Source organism: Mustela nivalis, assembly GCF_964662115.1.
Source record: "Mustela nivalis genome assembly, chromosome: 6".
NCBI lineage: Eukaryota > Metazoa > Chordata > Mammalia > Carnivora > Mustelidae > Mustela > Mustela nivalis.
The window spans coordinates 136,847,916-136,868,763 of record NC_139025.1 but is presented as its reverse complement, the minus strand read 5'-3'; the positions used below and the strand labels follow the sequence as shown (position 1 = coordinate 136,868,763).

Genomic DNA, 20,848 nt, shown 5'->3' with positions numbered 1-20,848 from the left:
TGACTCTGGGCAAATGGAGTCTCAATCCCCACTTCTGAAAAAGCATACCTTGGATATGAAGATCAAATAAGATAGTACAAGAGAAATTTTTCTTTTAAGTACTACAGTATTCCTGTCATGAGGAAGATACCTCTATCTGGGAACAGTTTACAAGATACTAACTAAAGAGGTAAATGGCCATGGTCTCTTACATTCTTAAATAACAGCACAGTGATCAGAATCACCACATAAGCTATTTGCTGAATATTCTCCAATATCACCAAGTCATAACTATTTTTAAAATATTTATACACTGGAATATATCATATTTCAAATATTCCTGCAAAGCGAAGCAAAGAGAAAAGTAGATACAAAACTATTCTCAGGCATTTACTAGCAGCTGCTAAAATCCTCGCTTTGTGGCTTTAGCATCATTTTTATTTTGATACAGAAATGTTTTATTGGCCCTAGCCTTTGTTTAGTGTAAACACAATGTACACACACGTGTATGAATAACGGTAACCAACTGATTTTCATTGCTAGTTTCTCTAATACTCTAAGACAAATCCAATGTTCTTATCAAATTGCATACTACAGTTCATAAGCTTTTAAATCTTAATTTATTGAAAAGAGAAAGATGGGGGATTATAACATTGCCTTTGTACATTTCAACTAAATTACCAAACAAAAAGCCACATATTTTTGTTATCAATGCTTAATAACATGGAGAGGTACAATGCATATTTCTGATGACATTCTTTACAGAATGTCTCCTAATGAAATATAGTAAATATAGTAAAACTCATTTTTTAAAGGAATAAGCTCCTAAAAAGCAGTGTATAAGCATTTTCAAATAAAATCCCATTAACACTGCAGCAATACTCTCCATTATAAAGAAATCCAGTTATGAAGTCTCTTATAAAGTTTATCTTAATGACACTATCTAATTGACTAATGTGTAAGTTTCCATTTTCATTTATTTAAGCTTTCTGAATGTAGGGGGTATTTACATCCTACAAGACATTACAGACTTTAAAATATCTAAATGCAATTTAAAATATGTAAATGCTGTTGATTTTTTTTAAAAGCCATAGAGAAATTATTTTTTATCAATTATAATTGTTAAAATTTTAAGAAACTAGTTTCAAAATATAGGTAATGTGAAACAAGGGACAGCAAAGATAGAACACCATTCTGTATATGGGTTTCTTAAATTTGAGGTTAAAATCAAAAGATAGATAAAATGTGAGAACCACATCTTTCTTTTTATCTGTTTATCATCATAATATTTAAATACCAACTACTTTAAATATATTTTTTTCACTGTGTTCCCAAAAAACATACTAGATCTAGTTCCATAGGCCTAATACACGTACATCCTTGCAGGTATAGCTTTTTAGCAATATGGGAGAAAGTAAAATCCTACTGATCTTAAAGAGTAACTTGATGAGGGAGCAGGAGGCTGGTTGAGGACAAAGCAAAAGCTGGCGCCTTGCACCCCCTCTTCACCCGCTCCCCTCCATATGTGTAGCATTCCTCAGGCACCCCTGACTGCCCAAAAGGATAAATAGTTAACTTGCAGAGATCACAGTCCTGCAAGGCAGGAGTCTCCCTTGGTTTGCAAATGTCCTTGAGATTTACAACAAAGAAGTTACCTTATCAATTTCCCAATTTCCAAAGACACAGAACACAGTTCCTCAATCCCTAAGGTCACCCTCCCCTCCATAAAAAACCGAAGGAGGCAGAGGTAGAAGGAAAAGTAAATAAAGTTAAATTTCTTCTAAACCTAAATCTCATTAACAGGGATGCTTGATAGCAGGAATGTAACATTCCACCAGGAGACTCCCAATTGTCTTTACTTGATAGCAACTAAGCCTTCAATATCCTGATAGTATTCTTTGCCCCAATAGCCCTTCTGAACACCCCTTTGTCCTCACCTACCCAACTCCTGTGTATATAACCAGCCACTCCTCACAACCCGGGGCAGCAGCTCTTCCTGCCCACGGGTCCTGTCCCCGTGCTTTAATAAACCACCATTTTGCACCAAAGATGTCTTAAGAATTCTTTCCTTAGTCGTCAGCTCCGAACCTCACCCCACCGAACCTGACTTAGGTTCTGGAACTTCATCAACTTACATGCAATAGGAAATAAATGAATTCATGTTAGAGGCCTTATGAAGGTTGTTCTCAAAGTTTTCAGTTAGTCTCACTGACAACCATATTGCATTAGGAAACACTCTAAAGTGAGTCACTTATGCTTCCATTTACTGTAGCTGATGAACTCAGTCACAGGAGATGGCTTTTCGGCCACCCAGAACATTACACCAATTTGTTAGACGTTCACAGATAAAAAATCTTCAGTTGGTACAAGTGTATCTCACTGGTTTACAAAACTATGTGTAGAAAGAATAGTCTTGGCGCCTGAGTCAGAAATCACTAAATAACATCACTCTGCAGACTCCATGGCACACAGGAACCCCTTGAATATTTCTGTTAAATGGACAAAAATGTGCTTCCAATGACTACAACTGTTTGAAAGGAAACTATATGAAACACTATATGAAAAAAATACTTACAATGGTATTCTAAAAGTATCTTTAAATGAGATATTTGTAAAGCACTTGGAAATGCCTGTCCCATAGGAAGTTCTATATGTATCTGTCATTACTCTTATCCTATAATCTTAGTTTGGTTCACAATAATCTTCATAGCTCCCTTAGTATTAGCCATCACCACCACTGATAAAAGGAACTCAGACACATGCACAACACTAGTGAGGCTGCAGTTCCATTACCTTTATATGTGGAAGAAAGAGTATCTAGGATAACCACCATCGTTTTATAATGAAGGTTAATTCAGTCAGCTTCACATACAAAGTAAATTCAGCCTTATAATTTATCCTACCAACAAATTTATCCCTTATAAGCCAATATGTCTTCTACCCACTGTATTTATATAATTCAGAACTCCACATAATATTCATGTTCACTTGTATCTAAGAAATTCACTTAAAAAGAAAACATTCAACTCCCAATTGATAATTGACCTGCGAAGTTTCCCTTCACACTAAAGTAAACTGTAATATAGGAGACTGCTAAAACATGTTTGGGATTTACTCTCTTACACTTTGATTGCTGACCACAACAGAGATGAAGACTGAGGCAGTTTGAAAATTCTGTGAGGATTAAATCAGACTATATTCTTCATGTTCTCTAAGGAAGTAAACTTTAGGCTGTGCGAAGTACCCTCAACTTCCAGGGGCCAAGAACAACAACTGCTGCAATGAAAGAGCAGAGTAGTTAGGGTTAAGGAGGTGGTTGCCTTCTACAATGAAACTAGCTTGAATTATCTATTTGTTGACATTATTAAAGTCAACTCTATTTCTTTGACTTAGGCAGTGGAGCGTTTGATAAGATACAAAGATTTTTAAAATAAGATGTCATTTTAAATTAAACGCACCAGGGATATTCTCCATTTCAAGGGAATCCAGTTATGAAGTCTCTGATAAAAGATTACCTGAATAATGATCTCATAATTTACAAAATCATAATTCAAAGTGAATTATGGTTTAATAGGGAAAGGGTCTAATTTATACCGCACATAAGTGATTAAGATATACCATAAATGCTAATATAAAGTAACTTAAAATTGATACAATCACAACTGCATTAAGGGGTTTGGCTACGTAACCATGTTGTTTAACTGAAGTGAACCACAAAAGCAAAATCGAACACTTCATACACATTTCAGGGGATGTTCATAGCAAAGAGCCATTTAAATAAAACTGTGGGGAACAAGCAACAGAGATGAGTTGTAGCTGTAATAGAAGATGCTTTTACTTCTCACTGCAAACAACTGATTAACTGCTAAAAAGTAACAGAGGTTTTTTTTAACTATAAGTAGCAGATTTTTTTCCCCCGCAGTAACAAACTAAATCAATTACTGTCCAAAAATGAATGGTTGCAGTAGAGTAATAGGGTATAGAGGAAATTTAAAATGCATTTCATCAGTGGAGACAGGTAAATTAGCTTCCTGTACACTACAATAGTTAAAGAATCTTTATCTTAATTTTAATTACTCATATAAAATCTACATTAGGATTTCATTTCTTCCTTTGTGGTTAATTCCGCATCGTTTCACACGGTTTTAGTATTTTCACAAGGAAATCCCTAATTTACTGAAATAGTCTTCTAATATAAAAACTAAGCCAAAGTATGTAACTTTTGAAGTAGTAGGGGAAAAAAATTTCCTTTTTTGAATAAAAATGAAACAGAATCTCTAAATGTAAACAAAAAAGACAAAAGTATTAAGCTAATTTAAAATGTCATTAGAAATATAAATGGAAAATTATCTTTTATAAAAATATTTTACAGCAGAAAAGAATTATAGGGGAAGGCATACAGATTCTCCTTTTTGAAGGTTTTGCTTTAAAACCTATTTCTGAGTAAGATGGAAATAATTCCAAATAAATTCCTTTTATTTTCACTTTAATTAGGTTGGCAGAATTATTAGAAATACTGAAGGACAACAGATAAGGAGGGGAAAAAAAGTGAAGAATCTCTCCCCACCCCACAACTAAAATAATATTCACAAAATAGAAGTATTATTTTTGTCATTTTCTTCCATTTCATTAGTGTTTAAAATTGTGGGTAGTCACTGATGCAACGAAATGATTAAAGCATATTAACAGTGTAACTTCATACTATCCCAAGTGATATAGATTCTTATAATATTAACTTTAAAATGCATACAAAATAATCATAGATAAAATGCTGTATTATACTGCTCTACACAGTACAATAGCCTAATTTTGTCTCAATAAACAGGATATGTATATAGCCTAAGTGGGTCATGACAGAGCAATAATCAGATCCTTGTAACAAATGATTGGGATAAAAAATATATATACATTATTATACAATAATCAGATCATCCCAGGAAATGATTTGGAGAAAAAAAAATTTTATATATATATAATAAAATATATGTTTTTAAATATTTTTATGTATTTTATATATATATACAACGGATTTGAAATGTGGATGTGAAGCAATCTGACAGTTAAAAGTTACTAAAGGGAAGAAATAATCATGTCTGCAATTCAGGCATTACTAGATATATGTGTTACCTCAACAATATCCGAGTTGGTTCTGCTTTCATGAGGTTCATTATACTCTGTATACTTGAGAAGAACTTTGTCCATGTCAGTGCTGGCATACTGAAACATTTTGTTAGAGCTGTTGAAAATGATGAATGCTATTTCACAGTCACAGAGCACACTAAGTTCATAGGCTTTCTTCATTAATCCAAACTTTCTCTTTGTAAAAGTAACCTAGACGATCAAAGAAAAAAAAGGTATATATTTTAGTAAAAGCATTAGCAGTACTTGAATACAGGCTACCTAAAGATGAGGCCTCTTTTAATCCTGAGTCAGATTCCACAGCTGAAAAAGCTTGGTAGCCTCACGTTCCACATGAGCCTCTTACTCCCCCATCTGCCGCAAGACTAGTGTTCCACGTTTAACTTCTAATTCCTCAGAAAGCACTCTCCTGAGGAAGTTTTCCTTTATCCCTGGCTGCCAGTCTGCTGCAGAACACAAAAAACAAGAGGACACAGTTGACCACTGGGCCCTTATCATCCAGTGTAAAATTCACAGTCTAGGGTCAACAAATTCCCCAGTGTCCTCAAATTTTTCTTTGAATATTCTTCCAGTTTCCAACTGAAACCTGTCACCTGAAGTCCTCTCAAACAGAGACCAATATTTGTTGGTCTATTTTAAATATTACATCTACTATGCTCAAGAGCGGGAAAGATAAATAAGTCCTTTTTGCTCCGTATTCTATCTTACAAGTTATTTTTCCTTCCTTCCCCTTCAAAAGCCCCAGGTATTTTGAAGCTCACACCATGAAACTTAAACCACTCAATAACTGTCCTCTTGAAGGGCACCATGTGACCCCCTCATGTACTGATATCTTTCACCTGGTACTTCCCTTTCCAGCCCTACTTGTATAACTGGTGATTTCAGTATCCCAGTTTAAAAAAAAAAAATCGTTGCAAAAACATCCCCAACCTCCAAATGATCCACATCCACCCTATGTTAAACACCCACTCCTACTGTCACACCTTTAACTCTGCCACCACCAATAATCACATTGATGAGGGAGCATGAGGTTGGCTGAAGACAAAGCAAAAGCTGGCGCCTTGCACCCCCCTCTCCATCTGCTCCCGCTCAGTATATGTGTAGCATCCCTCAGGCAGCCCTGACTGCATGAACAATAAGCAAATGGTTAATTTGCAGAGCTCACAATCCTGCTAGACAGGAGTCTCCCTTGGCTTACAAATGTCCTAAATCTCACTAACAAAGACGATTGAGAGCAGGATTGTGACACCCCACCAAAAAGTCTCCCAACTATCTTAATGTTAATGGCTGGTCTAAAGACAACATTGATCAAGTCGCCAGGGCAAGGCCTCAGGTAGGCCTGGGACATCCTGGCACCTTATAGGCCCTCCTTAGCATATGAAAACTCCATTGAAACCTTCCTCCCCCTCACCTTCCCCCAACCACAGGGTATATAACCTGCCATCCCCACAACCCAGGGCAGCAGCTCTTCCTGCCCACAGGTCCTGTCCTTGTGCTTTAATAAACCACCATTCTGCACCAAAGATGTCTCAAGAATTCTTTCTTGGTCATCGGCACCAGACCTCAGCCCACCGAACCTCATCTAGGTTCTAGAACTTCATCAACATCACCTCCAAAATCTCAATTTCTTGTATTCCACTTTGCCTCCTATCTAGCTCTCCTGCTTTGTATCCTCTCTCCAGAAATTCTTTAACCTGCATCCAGTCCTGCAGTCCACTTACCTCACCCCTTTGTTACAGTCTATTCTCAGGTCCTTTCTTCCCTCACTGAGATGCATGTGCCCTTCAAATGACTATGCTCGTATCCTTTGGATAACCAAGTGATATTTTTAAAACATACATCCCATTATTTAAGTAGAAGTTTAGAGCTTTTTTTCTGCACTGGAAGTAATATCCAAACTCATTAAGTAAACAAAATAAATTATCTGGCTTCAAACTATCTCTCTGAAGTTATTTCCCATCACTCTCCTTTACATCCAGTAAGCCTCATTCATGTGTTTGTGTGTGTGCTTATGTGCATGTGTGTGTGTCTTCCTTAACCACCAGCTACTTTCCTCCCTGGGAACTTTTCTATTTTCCCTCCTTGTGGAACACTCTTAACACTACATGTGTCTAATGGTTGCTTTCCTCACCTTGTGAAAGTAAATCTATTATTAATTAATCTTTAAAAAAAATCCTTACAATATAAATACACAAATATATATTTTATATAAGTGCATATATATATGGAAATAGTGTTTTATACTTGCCTCCCTACTTTCCCCTGAACCAAAATAAACCCCTTAACCAGTGTTTTTCACTTAGTATTTTTCATTCCACATTTTTATGCAAGATCATATAACCATATTCATATATACATGTATACATAATAAGGGATTTTGTCAGCATTTGATAAAACAGGGACTCTATCAATACTCTTTATTTTATTTTAGTCATTCAACCACACCTTGTGGATATGCCTCTATGTCAAATGGTATACTAATGGACTCTTTCATAATTTTTTCATATAAATGTTACAACTGTTTTGTTCGTATGATAGATGTAAAATAAAAATCTCATTTCTTTAATATGCATTTCCTAACTAGTAATTGTTAGATATATTTTTCTTATATTTGTTGTCATTTGGGATTTGCTTTCTCTATATTGCCCATCTTTTGGCCATTTCATACTTTGTGATTTTTTTTTTTTTTTTTTTTTTACTTATCTAAGTAAAAGCTCCTTAGCTATAATAACTAACTAACTTGCACCCCCCTCTCCATCCAATCTTTATTATTGGAAGCACAATGAGCTCATTCATTTTATTCAGAGTTTTATCTTTTTTTTAAAATTTTTTATTTTTTATAAACATATATTTTTATCCCCAGGGGTACAGGTCTGTGAATCACCAGGTTTACACACTTCACAGCACTCACCAAAGCACATACCCTCCCCAATGTCCATAATCCCACCCCCTTCTCCCAAGCCCCCTCCGCCCAGCAACCCTCAGTTTGTTTTGTGAGATTAAGAGTCACTTATGGTTTGTCTCCCTCCCAATCCCATCTTGTTTCATTTATTCTTCTCCTACCCACTTAAGCCTCCATGTTGCATCACCACTTCCTCATATCAGGGAGATCATATGATAGTTGTCTTTCTCTGCTTGACTTATTTCGCTAAGCATGATACGCTCTAGTTCCATCCATGTTGTTGCAAATGGCAAGATTTCATTTCTTTTGATGGCTGCATAGTATTCCATTGTGTTTATATACCACATCTTCTTGATCCATTCATCTGTTCATGGACATCTAGGTTCTTTCCATAGTTTGGCTATTGTGGACATTGCTGCTATAAACATTCGGGTGCATGTGCCCCTTTGGATCACTACATTTGTATCTTTAGGGTAAATACCCAATAGTGCAATTGCTGGGTCATAGGGCAGTTCTATTTTCAACATTTTGAGGAACCTCCATGCTGTTTTCCAGAGTGGCTGCACCAGCTTGCATTCCCACCAACAGTGTAGGAGGGTTTCCCCTTTCTCCGCATCCTCGCCAGCATCTGTCATTTCCTGACTTGTTGATTTTAGCCATTCTGACTGGTGTGAGGTGATATCTCATTGTGGTTTTGATTTGTATTTCCCTGATGCCGAGTGATATGGAGCACTTTTTCATGTGTCTGTTGGCCATCTGGATGTCTTCTTTACAGAAATGTCTGTTCATGTCCTCTGCCCATTTCTTGATTGGATTATTTGTTCTTTGGGTGTTGAGATTGCTAAGTTCTTTATAGATTCTGGACACTAGTCCTTTATCTGATATGTCGTTTGCAAATATCTTCTCCCATTCTGTCAGTTGTCTTTTGATTTTGTTAACTGTTTCCTTTGCTGTGCAAAAGCTTTTGATCTTGATGAAATCCCAATAGTTCATTTTTTCCCTTGCTTCCCTTGCCTTTTGCGTTGTTCCTAGGAAGATGTTGCTGCGGCAGAGGTCAAAGAGGTTGCTGCCCGTGTTCTCCTCAAGGATTTTGATGGATTCCTTTCGCACATTGAGGTCCTTCATCCATTTTGAGTCTATTTTTGTGTGTGGTGTAAGGAAATGGTCCAATTTCATTTTTCTGCATGTGGCTGTCCAATTTTCCCAGCACCATAAGATACCTAGGAATAAACCTAACCAAAGAGACACAGAATCTATACTCAGAAAACTATAAAGTACTCATGAAAGAAATTGAGGAAGACACAAAGAAATGGAAAAATGTTCCATGCTCCTGGATTGGAAGAATAAATATTGTGAAAATATCTATGCTACCTAAAGCAATCTACAGATTTAATGCAATTCCTATCAAAGTACCATCCATCTTTTTCAAAGAAATGGAACAAATAATGCTAAAATTTATATGGAACCAGAAAAGACCTCGAATAGCCAAAGGGATATTGAAAAAGAAAGCCAAAGTTGGTGGCATCACAATTCCGGACTTTAAGCTCTATTACAAAGCTGTCATCATCAAGACAGCATGGTACTGGCACAAAAACAGACACATAGATCAATGGAACAGAATAGAGAGCCCAGAAATAGACCCTCAAATCTATGGTCAACTAATCTTCAACAAAGCAGGAAAGAATGTCCAATGGAAAAAAGACAGCCTCTTGCTGTTTGCATCCTGTGGCAGTGTTGAATTCTTGGGTAAGGGGATCCGTGGGTCTTTCAACTACAGGTCTAAAAGAGCTTTCCCAGTAATTAGAAAAATGTGTACAAGAACACACTTATATTTCAAGGATGACCCCAAAGACATAACATTGAAAACTAGAAATATTAATATTTCGCTTTCAACTTTCATAAATAAAGTCTTTTTTCATTTTATCTATAGCATTTAGTCTAAAACACTGGTTTACTGCTAGCAGCTTATATGAAATTAGTAACATAAAATTAACTTTATATTCCACATTTTTCATTTATCTTCAACCAAACTCCCCAACTGTTAACATTTTACCATGACTGCCTTCCCTAAATAAAAGACACACACACACACACACACACTTTTTTTCCTGACTCCTTTGGACAAACTAAAGTAGAAGTTATACGGTCCCTTTGCCCCTAAATATTTTCTTAAAAACAAAGAAAAACACAATTATCAAAATCAGAAAACAAGGATATAGCACTATAATCTACAAACCTTATTCAAATTTCTCAATTATTCCCAATTTCCTTTTTCCCCCTGCTAGTGCAGGATCCAATCCAGAATTAGCTGTTGCTTTCTGAAAACTGCAACCTCTTTAATCTGAAATATTTCCTCAGTCTTTGTCTTTCAGGACCTTCGTACTTGTGCAGAATACAGGCTATATTTATATTGTCATATATCTCTCAATTTGACTTTGTCTAATGTTTCTTTCTGATTACCTTTAGACTATGTTTTTGGCAGGAACAACTTAGAAGTGATGTTCTGTCCACAATCTCTCTCATGAAAATCCACATGACATCTATTTGTCCCAACTGGTAGTGTTAACTTGGTTAAGATAGAGTCTGTCAAGATTTTTCCCTTATAAAGTTACTATTTTCCCCCTTGTAATTAGTAAGTATTTGATAAAATTTCTATGTAAATATCATATTTATCAAAGTTTAACTGATCCATTAATCCATTCATGATTCTTGCCTAAAAATTACTATGGTGGTTGTCAAATAGGGATTTTCTAATTTCATAATACATTATATCTACATTTACTACTAATTGCATTTTATAAGACAGTTTGCTTTTCCTCCATGTATGCATTTACTCATTCATGTCCATATCAACTTATAGGCTACCTTATTCAATGCATTATAATCATTACCTTTTTTCTTTTGATGTTTAAATTGTTTTTGATTTTACCAATGAGAGATCCACTATGCTATCTTCTGTGTCCATCTGACATGTTCCCAATATTCTCTGAACTTGCAGGCACAGTGAGATGCTCCAAGGAATTATATGTAAGCTGGACCTCTCTAATCTACCTCCCTTTTCAAACACCTTCTCCCTAACCCCCTGAACAATCTTATCTCATTTCCATTCACTTAGTTATCTCCTGCTATCCTTCAGTAATCTTTTTAAGATTTCACTTGAATCTAGTCTTCTGTGGTCACTGTGTAATTTAACCTTTGTTTTGATATAATGTTATCTTTTTATTTTTCTTTATGCAATTTAATCACTTTGTTTCATCTATAGCTTTGGAAAAAATCGAAATCTATTCTTAGTATTTCCAAATTTTGAATAATGATTTTTTTCATCGGTCACATTTCTAAACACTTATTTATGGAGAATGGTTTCAGCTTGGAGTTATCATTTTACAGGTTTTTTTCCACTTTTCCATTGTTTGGGGACAACAACTTCATCACCTGAACAGCTATAAATCATCTGTTTTCTTCTTTATAGTAGATTGTATACATGAAAATTACTGGCCTCAATGAATTGCAATGGAAAGTACTGGCAGTGGGAGGATGGATCATTCAGTATGGTCTCTTTAATGGAAGCTTTTTTTTAAGGGAGCAGCAGGAGGGAGAGGAGTTCTGATATCATTCAATATCTTTTTTTGTACTTTTTAAAAAAATTTATCTTGAAGGATTTCATTATCTCTTCCCTTCTTTTCCATTCAAAAAACATTTTCCAAATGATTACCTCTGTCTTCCTTTATAAAAGCCCCCAAACAGTTACCCTCCCAAGACCATTTCCTTAAATATCACATAAATTTTAAGTCCTTTACCGCTGGTCTGTTTGACCTACAAGTAGTATTTTTCAGAATTTTTGTACTTATTAGAATAGACTTCCCTTTTTTAGTAATGATTTCAAATCAACTTTAGATATTCACAAAGTCTCTTCTCCCTTCCACACTGTTTTTCCTTAAGTATGCTTGCTCATGTGAAAGACCTGCAGAAGTTAAAGAAAAAATAGCACACTGTAAGTTGGTAATATTTCCCTAAAGCTAAAACAAATTTGGACATCATTTGCTTTCTAGTTGCACCAAAGTTGTAGGTTTCATACAATTGTATTTGTTCTTCATGCTTTTCTGTGTGGATTATTTTTGGAAATTATGTTGAGTGAATCAGGATTTATGCAGCCCTCATTACCTTGATTACTAAGAATTCCCCCCATCCTTTCTTATCCTCTCTCACTTTTGGTCTCTCTTTTGCACTTAAGAGTACCTTTTAATATTTCTTGCAGGGCTGGTTTAGGGGGGTCATGAATCTTCACTTTTGTCTGGGAAACTCTTCCCACTTAAAGGTAAAATGGTATCTTGAATGATAATCTTTTTCTTTTAAAATTTTATTTATTTGACAGACAGAGATCACAAGGAGGCAGAGAGGCAGACAGAGCAAGAGAGGAGGAAGCAGGCTCCCTGCTGAGCAGAGAGCCCAATGCGAGACTCAATCCCAGGACCCTGAGATCATGACCAGAGCCGAAGGCAGAGGCTTAACCCCCTGAGCCACCCAGGTGCCCTTGAATGATAGTCTTGATGGATAGAGTATTCTTGGCTGTAGATTCTTCCCCTTCAGTATTTTGAATACATCATGAAATGGGTTTATAAATTACATCAAACACATTAGATATTTTATTCTAACTATTGTCAAATTTTAATAATCCTTAAAGTATCACTATTTCAGTGATATGTAGCCAAAATAAACACAAATTTTAAATCATTTTACTCCCGTACTACCATCACTATAAAGAAAAACAAAATAGGACTAAAAGCCTAACCTAAAAAACACTCATTACCTTTATAAATTGAGACAAATTTGTTTTACCCTAAATAGTTTTCTGGATTTTGTTATCAAATCTGGGACTCATATAATTCTCTGAATTTAACAAGGGTGGCACACCATATCTCAAAGACCATCTATATTTAAGATCCCAAGTGCCTGCAAAGATTCTTACATGCTATGTATTTCGGTCTATCTTTACTGTTGAATTTTTTTTTTAATTTAACAGTCCTAAATATTACTCCGTGTTCATCAGTATAAGTATACTCTCAATCCCCTTCATCTATTTCCTACCCACCTCACCTGCCTCCTGGCATCCACCAGTTTGTTCTCTGTATTTGTCTATTTTGTCTCTTATTCATTTGTTTTGTTTTTCAAATTCCACATATGAGTGAAATCATATAGTATTTATGTTTCTGTCTGCCTTATTTCACTTAGCATTTTTCCCTTTAGGTCCATCTACATTCTTTTTTATGGCTGAATAATATTCCACTGCATGTATGTATGTGTGTATATATATACTATATATAATTTTTTAAATATCTTCTTTATCTTTATCTCAATATCTTCTTTATCTTTACCTTCTTTATCCACTCTTCAGTCAATGGACACTTGATTTGCTTCCTTATCTTGGCTACTATAAATAATGCTGCAATAAACATAGGGATATATAAATTTTTTTTGTGAATTAGTGGTTTTGTTTTCCTTGGGCAAATTATCCAGCAGTGTGATTCCTGGATCATAAAGTAGTTCATTTTTAATTTTTTGAGAAGTTTCCACACTATTTTCCATAGTGGCTGCACCAATCTGCATTCCCACCAACAGTGCACAAGGGTTCCTTTTTCTTCACATCCTCACTAACACTTGTTATTTCTTGTCTCTTTGATTCTAGCCATTCTGACAGATTATTAAGGTGATCTCTCATTGTGGTTTTGATTTGCATTATCCTGATAATTAGCGATGTTGTTCATGTGTCTGCTGGCCATCTGGAGGTCTTCTTTGGAAAAATGTCTATTCAGGTCCTTTGCCTCATGTTCTGATCAGATTGTTTGGTTTTTTATAGTATAGATCTAAGTCCTTTATATATTTTGGATATGAACCCCCTGTTGGATATATCATTTACAAATATATTCATTTTTAAGTATATGAATATTTATTTAAATATTTATTTGTAAATAAATGGGAGAAGTCCCATTCAGTGGGTTGCCTTGTTTTGTTCATAGTTTCCTTTGCTATGCAAAAGCTTTTTATTCTGATACAGTCCCAATTGTTTATTTTTACTTTTGTTTCCCTTCCCTTAGGAGACATCTAGAAAACTGTTTCTACAATTGATTTCAAAGAAATTAGTGCCTGTGTTTTCTTTTAGGAATTTTATGGTTTTGAGTCTCACATTTAGATCTTTAATCCATTTAAATTTTGTGTATGTTTTCAGACAGTGGCCCAGCCTTATTCTTTTGCATGTAGCTGTCCAGTTTTCCCAGCACCATCTGTTGAAGAGACTGTCTTCTCCCCATCGTCGATTCTTGCCTCTCTTATTGCACATTGACCATATAAGCATGGGTTTCTTTCTGGACTCTCTATTCTCTTCCATTATCTATACGTCTATTTTAGTGCCAATAGCACAGTTTTTTATTACCACAGCTTTGCAGTATATCTTGAAATCTGGAATATCTGGATATTCCAGATTTGGATATCTCCAGCTTTGCTGTTTTTTCTCAAGACTGCTTAGGCTATTTGGAGAATTTTGTGGCTCCATACAAATTACAAGATTATTTGTTCTGGTCTGTGAAAAATGTTGGTATTTTGAAAAGGATTGCATTAAATCTCTAGATTACTTTTGGTAGTATGAACATTTGAAAAATTTTTGTTCTTCCAATCCATAAACAAGAAGTATCTTTACATTTGTTTGGGTAACTTTTAAATTTCTTTCATCAGTGTTTTATGGTTTTCAAAGTAGAAGTCTTTCCCTTCCTTGGTTGAATTTATTCCTAAGTATTTTATTATTTTTGGTGTAATTTAAAGTGTGACTGTATTCTAGTAGTTTCTACTACTTCATTATTGTGTATACAAATATAACAGGTTTCTGTATATTAATCTTGTATCCTAGGACTGACTGAATTTATCAGTTCTTGGAGTTTCTTTAGTGGAGTCTTTAGGGTTTTTTACATACAGTACACCATGCCATCTGCAAAGAGTGACAGCTTTACCTCTTCCTTACCAATTTAGATGTCTTTTTGAATAAAAGTAGTGAGAATGGACATTCCTGTCTTATTCCTGGTCTTAGAGGAAAAACTCTGGTTTTCACCATTGAGTAAGAGGTTAGGTATGAGTTTTTCATATACTGCTTTTATTATGTTGAGGTATGATCCCTCTAGACCTAGTTCGTTGAATGTTTGTATCATGAATGGATGTTGTACTTTGCCAAATGCTTTTTCTGCATCTATTGAGATAATCAGATGGTTTCCACCATTCTCTTATTAATGTGGTATGTCACAGTAATTGATTTGTGAATAATGACCCATACAAACCCCTCTTGCATCCCTGAAATAAATCTCACTTCATCATGGTAAATGATTTTTTAAAATGTATTGTTGGATTCAGTTTGCTAATATCTTCTTGTTGAGGAATTTTTGCATCGATGTTCATTCAGAGATATTGGCCTGTTATTTTTCTTTCTTTGTAGTGCCTTTATTTTGTTTTGGTTATCAGGGTAATGTCGACTTCATAGCATGAATTTGGAAGCCTTCTCTCCCCTTCTAGTTTTAAAAAATACTCTGAAAATGATAAGTATTAACTCTTTAAATCTTTTGTAGAATTCACCTGTGAAGCCATCTGATCCTGTGTTTTTATTTGTCAAGAGTTTCTGATTACTGATTTAATTTCATTGCTAATAATCATTCTGTTCAGTTTTTGTTTTTGTTTTTCTTCCTGTTCCAGTTTGGGTAGGTTGTATGTTTCTAGAAATTTAATTATTTCTTACGGGTTGTCCAATTTTGTTGGCATACCATTTTTCACAATATTCTCTTATAATCTTTTACATTTTTGAGGTGTCAGTTGTTATTTCTCTTCCTTTATTTATGATTTCATTTATTTGATTATTCTTTTTTCTTCATGAGTCTGGCTAAAGGGTTATCAATTTTGTTGCTCTCTTCAAAGAGCCAGCTATTAGTTTCATTAATCTTTCTTGGTTGTTGTTGTTGTTGCTTTTTGAAGTCTCTATTTTATTTCTTTTTGTGCTAGATTATTTCCTTCCTTCTACTGGCTTTGTTCTTTTATTTTCCCCCTACCTCTTTTAGGGGTAAGGCTAGGTTGTTTATTTGGCATTTTTCTTGTTTCTTCAGGTAGTCCTGCACTGCTACAAACTTCCCTCTCAGAACAGCTTTCGCTGAATCCTAAAGATTTTGGACCATTGTGCTTTCATTTTCATTTATTTCCATGTATTTTTTCATTTCCTCTTTGATTTCCTGGTTGACCCAGCATGTTATTTACCCTCCATGTTATGTGTGTAAACAAACTGAGCAATCTGAACATCAACAACTCTTTTAGATCCCCCACTACTGAGGTCGCAGAGTAATTTCTGCTCTCCAAATTGGACACAGATGTGCAGATACAGAAAATCATAAAATACCAGAGCCACAGCAGAAACTATCACAAAAAGAAATACCAAGGTAAAAAAAACCTAAACTGTAATTGAGGAATTCCTGAAGTCTCAGAGAAGACAAATATAAAAGTTAAAAACTCCTGGGGGGGGGGAGGGTTTGGGCTTTGGGGTGCATGTATACACTTTTTTGAGTTTTATGCCTCTCACGTTCTCACAGTAAAGATCAGTGAAAAATCCCTCTGTGCTTCTAAGCAGGGAATATGGGAAAAGTGATCATTTTGAAATACACCAGAACATTCTGTTCTTTACAATGCCTGCCTTCAAGACAAACTATTCTATGACAGCAGAGCCCAAGTAACCTAGGGAAAAGGAAATATCCAGCTCCAGCTCCCTCAAGCCTTTAACATGAGCAAAGGGAAATATTCACCTTTAAACCCCTCTATCCATTCTGTCCCACCTAAAGATGGGGGGCAGGGATTGAGAAACAGGTTTAAAGTTTACAGGCCACAGGCACAGGTTCACTAAAAGACTGAGAACTAATCAGAAGACTACAGAACACTTCCCCTCTCCCCATACCATACCACCACATTACTAAAGGTCTTTTTATTGCAGTTCCTTTTCCCAGGACATCATGCCTGGTTCCAAAAAAATTTACAAGGCAAACTTCATGGCAAAAAAACACAGTTTGAAGAGAAAAGGGAAGCATCAAAACTACTCATATTTAACAAAAATGTTGATCAGACCAGCAATACATGCTAATTAACATGCTAAGGGAGTCTAATGGAGGAAAAGCAGACAATATATGTGAGTAACATAACTAAAAAGACAGAACTTCTAAAAAACTTTTTTTTTTTTGTTTTTAATGCTCATGATAAAAAATACTCTAAGAGAAATGAAGAAAGTCTTTGATGGGATCATTAGCAGGCTGCAAACTGATAAGGACCTCTAAGCTAAGGTATATGTCAACAGAAACTTCCAAAATTGAAAATCAAAAAGACCAAAGACTGAAAAAAATAGAATGAAATATCCAAGAACTGTGGGACAACTAAAAAAGTATAACATATGCATAACATGAATACCAGAAGGGGAAGAAAATGAAAGTAAGAAACATTTGAAGCAATAACATCTGAGAATTTTCCCCAAATTAATGTCAGACAGCAAACCACAGATCAAGGAAGAAATGCAACAACCCTGCCCCGCCCCCTGCAAAAAACAAAAAACTACATCTAAGTATAGTCGATATAAAGTATAGAAAATAAAAAATCTTGAAAGAAGCTGGGAGAGTGGGGGAAACACCGTACCTACAGAAGTACAAATATAAGAATTATAAGCAATTTCTCCTCAGAAACAATATAAGAAATAAGACAGTGGAGTAATATATACAGTATTAAGGGGGGAAAATCCACCAATCCAAAATTCTGTATCTTGAGAAATTACACTTTAAAAGAAACAAAGACCCTCTCAGACAAACAAAATTGAGGGAATTCATGGTCTATAGATCTGCCTTGCAAGAAATGTCAAAAGAAATTATTCAAAAAGAAGGTAACTCCTACAGAACAAAAACTCATGTAGAATATCAAAGAATATCAAGAATATCAAAAAAGTAATAAGGGAAGATAAAAGCTTTTCTTTTTTTTCTTAATTGACATAACAGATAACAGTCTATTCAAATAATAATAGCAACAAAATACTAATGGAATGAATTACAGTAATGACATGGAATGGATAGAAGGGAGGAATTGGGAATACTTGTTATTATACGGTTATTGTACTACCTGTAAATCTATAACTGTGAAGTGTTTATCTGAAAGTAGATTTATACTGCAAACTCTAGGGCAAACACTAAAAAAATAAAAATAAAAAGTGAACTATAACTGATCTGCTAAGGAAGGAGAGAAAATGGAATCATATACTCAACTAAACCCACAGAAAGCAGAAAAAGACCATAAACAAAAAAAGGAACAAAGAATTAGAGCAACCATTAGAACACAAATATGGCAGTTATTAATCTAACTGTATCACCAATCACTGTAAAAGTCTATGGTCTAAATACACCAATTAAAAACCAGATTGTCCATATATCAAAACCAATACTCAATTATATTCTGTCTACAAAAAAAAAAAAAAAACCACTTAAAGGACACATAAATGATTAAAAGTAGAGAAAGATATACTTTGCTATAACACCAATCAAAACTAACATAGCTACATTAATTTCCAGCAGAGCAATCTTCAGAGCAAGGAGAATTATCTCAAATGAAGAAGGGCATTAAAAATTGATAAAGGAGTCAATTCTTGTGAAGACATAACAGTCCTTAAAGCATATAAACCTAATAACAAAGCATCATAATATATGAGACAAAGTGTTAAAACCTCAAGGAAATACAGAGAAATTTACTATTATAGGAGGAGACTTCAACATAGGACAAATAGATATTAAAGGGATTTGATGTTACCAAAAAGAAGAAAACAGACATCTTGAGTAAATTTAGTGAAAGCTATTAAATTAGACTGCATTTTATTTACTACATTTCTATCAGAAATGTTGAATATTGGTTCCAACAGGCAGAAAAATCAGTAAGGGCATAACTGAACTCAACAGCATCATCAAGCAATTTAATATAACTGACATCAAATTCACCAAATAACAGAAGAATATACATTACTGTCAAGCTCACATGAAATATTCAATAAGACAGACCACATTCTGGGCCATAAAATACCTCAACAAAGTTATAAGAATAGAAATCACAAAGTATAGGTTTTCAGATGACAATGAAATTAAATAAATCAGTAACAGAAAATTGGCTGGAAAATATCAAAATACTTAAACAACATACTTTTATTTTGTGTGTGTGCTTTTATTTTTTAATTTATTTTTCATTTAAATTTAAAGAGCCAACTTATAGTACATCATTAGTTGAATATAACACCCAGCAGCATACTTCTAAATAACATAGAGGTCAGAGAAGAAATCTCAAGAGAAATGAAAAACTATTTTGAACTAGATCAAAGTACTCAGGTACTGAGAGTGAAAGCAATGCTTAGAGGGAAAATAGTATTAGATGCATAAACTAAGAAGAAGAAAGATCTAAAATCAAAAATCTAAGCTTAAATTAGATTAAAATTAAATCCAAAGGAAGGAGAAGAAACAATAAGAATTAGAACAGCAAACACTTAAGTTGAAAATAGGGAATCAAAAGGGGAAAATGTTATGACCAAATACTAATTCTCTGGGGGTGGGGAGTGATTCATAAACCTCTAGTCAGGCTAACTAGGAACAAAGATAGACATTACTAATACTAGAAATGAAAAACTGACATTACAACTCAACTACAAATCCCACTGACATTAAAAAGATAACAGAGGAATATGAACAGCTCTATGCCTGCAAATTTGATGAGCTAGATAAAATAGGCCAGTACCTTGGAAGCCACAATGTGCCAAATCTCAAACAAGGAGAAATCAATACAAGCCTATTCAGATCATCTATTAATCAATAGTAAACAACCTTTGAAAACTGAAAGCATCAGCCCCAGATGGATTCACTGGTGAATTCTACCAAACATTTAAGGAATTATATCAACATTTTACAACCTCTTCTAGAAGACAGAAGCGGAGGGAATACTTCCTAACTTATCCTATGAGGATATAACTTATCCAATGGTACCTATAAGGGACTAAGACTACCCTAAATACCAAAACCACATAGATGAACAAGAAAATAAAACTACAGGCCAATATTTCTTATGAACATAGATGTAAAAACACTCAACATAATATCAACAGAACCCAATAAATATGTATGTACCTTCAGTAGGTGAATGGATAAACTGTGATACATCCAGACAATGGAATATTATTCAACTCTAAGAAGCCATAAACGATCACGCCATGAAATGACATGTAGGAACCTTAAATGTATTATTACTAATGGAAGAAAACAATTTGAAAAGGCTACATACTATATGATTTAATTTGGGAAAATTTAATTTGCAAAAATCCCAGGAAATTCAGAAAAGTCAAAACTAAGGAGTCAATAAAGAGGTAAGTGGTTTTCAGGGGTTAGCAGGAGGGATTATTTTTAGGGCAGTGAAACTATTCTGCATGATATTATAATGATGACTACATGTCATTATACAACTGTCAAAACCACAGAGACTGTACAACACTGAGGATGAACCCCGAAGTAAACCATGGACCTTGGGCGATGATGTTGTTCAATGTAGCTTTAACAGTTTAAAAAAAGGTACCATACTCTGATGTAGGATATGGTAGTCAGGGAACTGTGCATCTGTGGGAGCACAAAGTATACGCAAACTTTCTCCTTGATATTGCTGTGAATCTAAAACTGTTCTAAAAATAAAGTCTATTTTTTTTAAATGGGTTAAAAAAAAAAGGGGGGGGGTTGCCTGGGTGGCCCAGTGGGTTGAGCC

The 20,848-nt window shown here is 34.8% G+C and overlaps 1 protein-coding gene across 1 annotated transcript in view; it reads right to left on the bottom strand.

Moving 5' to 3' along the window:
* Positions 1–20,848, bottom strand: part of LOC309867645 (myocyte-specific enhancer factor 2A-like) — a gene marked incomplete at both ends in the record, with an annotated part of 115,624 nt that overhangs the window by 56,421 nt on the left and 38,355 nt on the right. Inside the window, 1 exon segment of the mRNA XM_082736704.1 lies at positions 5,107–5,310. Coding sequence (XP_082592830.1) covers positions 5,107–5,310 — 204 coding nt within the window.